Consider the following 3,513-nt stretch of genomic DNA (forward strand, 5'->3'; position numbering starts at 1 on the left):
CTGCGCACGCGGGGAGAACCCGTGCGCTAGCTGTAACGCTGTTCGTACACGTGCCGCTAAAGTGCCATTGTGCTGTCAACTTGAATGCAAATACGAGTATTTTTCCCCCATCCCTTCTCTCTTGCCCTCCCCATGCCACGCCATCCCTCACATCATCTGGATTACGCTGACTTCCTCATTAGGCACAGAAATCAAATACTCGACGACTTCTAAGTATTCCCATTCAAGTCGCATTTCCCGTAGAATCTGCGCGCGTCGCTCGCTCGTATTGTCTTGTTAACACAGCCCGAATGTGGCTGCGCGCAAGCCTTAACTTTAATCGTATAATGGCTAATAGAAAACCCAATGTGCGTTTAATAGTGTGCGAGGCGGCGCGGTCATTGTGGCGTAACTGCGTGTTTGGTTTCAGGACGGGATAATGCTGCGGTGTGTTTCACCGCGCGTAGCGTGACTGCGAGGCGGCATAAAGACGCCTTTCACTGTTCGCCGAGCCTTTCACGCAAAATGATAAACCGGCGAGTTTAAATAAAACGTTTCTCTCGTTTTTCTCCTTTTTCAGCATCACTTAGATGTTTCAGACAATGCGTACATGCATGGGCCGCACAAAGGAGTCATACAAAAAGGTAACGTTAGAATTTTATATCTGTTCATCCAATCAGTTCGTGTGAGTGGAGTAGATATTTCATCCTCATGCCATTTTCTAGTTTAGTGCGTTGAAAGTGTGCCGTATGCAGCTCGCTTAGTTCATTTCTGTAAGGCAGACACGAGCGTGGAAGCAAAAGGAGTAAATTGTGCAGAAACTGATATTGGTCTCTATAGAGCATAGACCACTAGCATCTTTACATCTTTTGCATCTTTGCAAGAATATATTATTTCGTCTTTTTTTTTATCTCCGCGCTGATAGTATTTTGTATTTAAATGTAAATTCTCGTTGCGGTATTTTTTCTTGCGAAATTTCCGACATAAATCGGTGTCATAATATTTCTGCTATTCATAAAATTTGCCTGGCAGAAATCATGCGCACGTTTCCCCCTAGACTTCCCTGCATGCGGAAGTGTCCCATCGCATACAATAATGACGAATTTGAATGATTCCCGATAGATCAATGTTTGTAAGATAAGCGATATTATCGATACACACAGTCTAATTGCTAGACTACACTCGCGCGGGAGTGGTACAAATTCGCGAATGTTAGTGTAAGAAAACGTTTGAGTAAATTTCTACGCAGTAATTTTGCGATATACATTGCTAAATTCCGCGAATTACGAATCCGTCGGGTTTTTAAAATATCACCTGAAACAATCTAATAATCAAATATAGAGTCAACGAGTAGAATTCTGCTTAAAGTATATATATGCTCTAGTGAGGGAGAGAGAGATATTACTAACGGCAACATCTCGTCTCAATATCACATAATTTTGATTCATTCAGGTTATTACAACGTTACGTAATTTCACAGGCCGACGAATATGCGTTTTGTTTCGTGCTGTATGAACATATACACACACACACACACACACACACACACACACACACACACACACACACACACACACACACACTATGCAACACACACAATAATAATATTATATGAACACAAACATATATACACAGCACACACACACACCACACAACACACACACACAACAACACACGACACACACACATACGACAACACACGACACACAACACACACACAACACACACAACACACACACACACACACACACACATACACACAGCACACACAACACACACTAATGCGCGAACTCGTTTCGCAGAAACGAATGCATGACTGTTAAAAATATGAATCACGCTATGAAGGAAGGTGTGCGGAGAACGTGGCGGGATATGACATCGATTGCTCGATTCGCGTACCACCACTCAAACAAATACACCAATTCAATTCACTGTTTGGTAAAGGCTGTCAGGAAGAAATCGTAATCGACGAATTTGATTGATTCGCATTTGCGTCTATACGCAAGAATAATTTACGAAATTTAATTTATGTTTAATGAATTATTCATTGTTTGCTACCGACCACGAGTTATTGACCGAATGGCAGCCAGCGCACCAACCCCGCGATTGGAGCACGAGCACAGTGACGTTCAAGCGATACTCAAAGGTAAAGCAACCTTATCAGGATCCACAGTTACATGAGGCAGCAACGCGATAGCGCGTACACTGAGATGAGCGACAAAGAGGAAAACGCGGGAGAGAGAGGCAGAGCACGAAGAGATATAGATAGATAGGGATAGAGAGGAGAGACAAGAGATAGATAGAGGAGGAGACGAGAGAGAAATAATAGATGAGAGACTGAACGAGATAGAGATAGACAGAGATAGACGAGGAAAGATTAGATAGGCACGGAGAAAAGAGAGAAAACGAGAGAGAGAGAGAGCAGCGAGAGAAAGAGAGAGAGAGAGAGCAAGAGAGGAGGAGAGAGAGAGAGAAGACGAGAAGAGTGATAGAGATAAGAACAGAAGATAGAGATAGAGAGGAGTGAGGGAGATAGAAAAGAAGAGAGAGACGAGACGAGTGAGAGAGAAGAATAGGAGAGAGAGAGAGAGAGAGAGAGAGAAGAGAAAGACGGAGAGAACGAGAGATCAGATAGAGAGAAAGCGCCGGGAGGAGAGAGAACGAGAGAGAGAGAGAGAGAGAAAATTGATACAAGCGAGGAGGACGAGAGAGAAGGACGAGGAGAGAATGAGAGAGAGAGAGATGAGAGAGAGGAGAGAGACGAGAGAGAGAGAGGAGGAGAGAGAGAAAGGATAGAGCGATAGAGAGAGAGAAGGATATAGGAGAGAGAGAGAGAAGAGAAGGAGAGAAAGAATAGATAGAGAGAGGAGAGAGATGATAGAGACAAGGAGAGAGAGATATATACTATAGGAGAATATAGAAGAAGAGATAGAGAGAGATAGAGAGGAAAGGTAGATAGAGAGAGAGACGAGATAAGCAAGAGAGAGAGAGAGCGACTGGGAGAGAGGAGAGATAGAGAGAAAGATAGAGAAGAAGAGAGAGAGACGAAAGGCGAGAGAGAGGGAAGAGAGAATATAGATAGAAGTACAGGAGAAGAGAAGGACGAGAGAGAGAGAGGACGAGAAGAGAGAGGAAAAGAAATACAAAGAGATAGACGATAGGGAGGGGAGAGAGGATAGAGAGAGAGAGAGAAGAGAAAGATAGATGAGAGAGGAGGAGAGAGTAGAGACAAAGAGAGAGAGAGTATATATAGAAGAGAATATAGAGAAGACATAGAGAGATAGAAGAGAAAGTAATAGAGAGAGAGAGATAGATAGATGAAGAGAGAGCGAGAGAGAGAAGATAGAGAAAAACTAGAATGAGAGGAGAGAGAAGAGAGATGAGCGAGAGAGGAGGGAGACAGAGAGGAAGAGATCGTAGAAAGCAGAGAGAGAGCAGAGATGAGAATAGAAGATAGATAGAGAGAGAGAGAGAGAAGAGAGAAATAGAGAGAGGATGAGAGAGAGATGAAGGATAGAGGAGAAAGATATCGCG

The 3,513-nt window shown here is 43.4% G+C and overlaps 1 protein-coding gene across 1 annotated transcript in view; it reads left to right on the plus strand.

Annotated features, from left to right (window-relative positions):
- Positions 1 to 563: 563 nt before the first annotated feature.
- The window catches only part of LOC106808887 (transcription factor AP-2-alpha-like), a gene marked incomplete in the record, with an annotated part of 37,579 nt that continues 34,629 nt past the window's right edge, over positions 564 to 3,513 (plus strand). The window contains 1 exon segment of the mRNA XM_014811793.1: positions 564 to 623. Coding sequence (XP_014667279.1) covers positions 590 to 623 — 34 coding nt within the window.

This window comes from Priapulus caudatus, unplaced genomic scaffold, assembly GCF_000485595.1.
Source record: "Priapulus caudatus unplaced genomic scaffold, Priapulus_caudatus-5.0.1 Scaffold311, whole genome shotgun sequence".
NCBI classification, from domain to species: domain Eukaryota; kingdom Metazoa; phylum Priapulida; class Priapulimorpha; order Priapulimorphida; family Priapulidae; genus Priapulus; species Priapulus caudatus.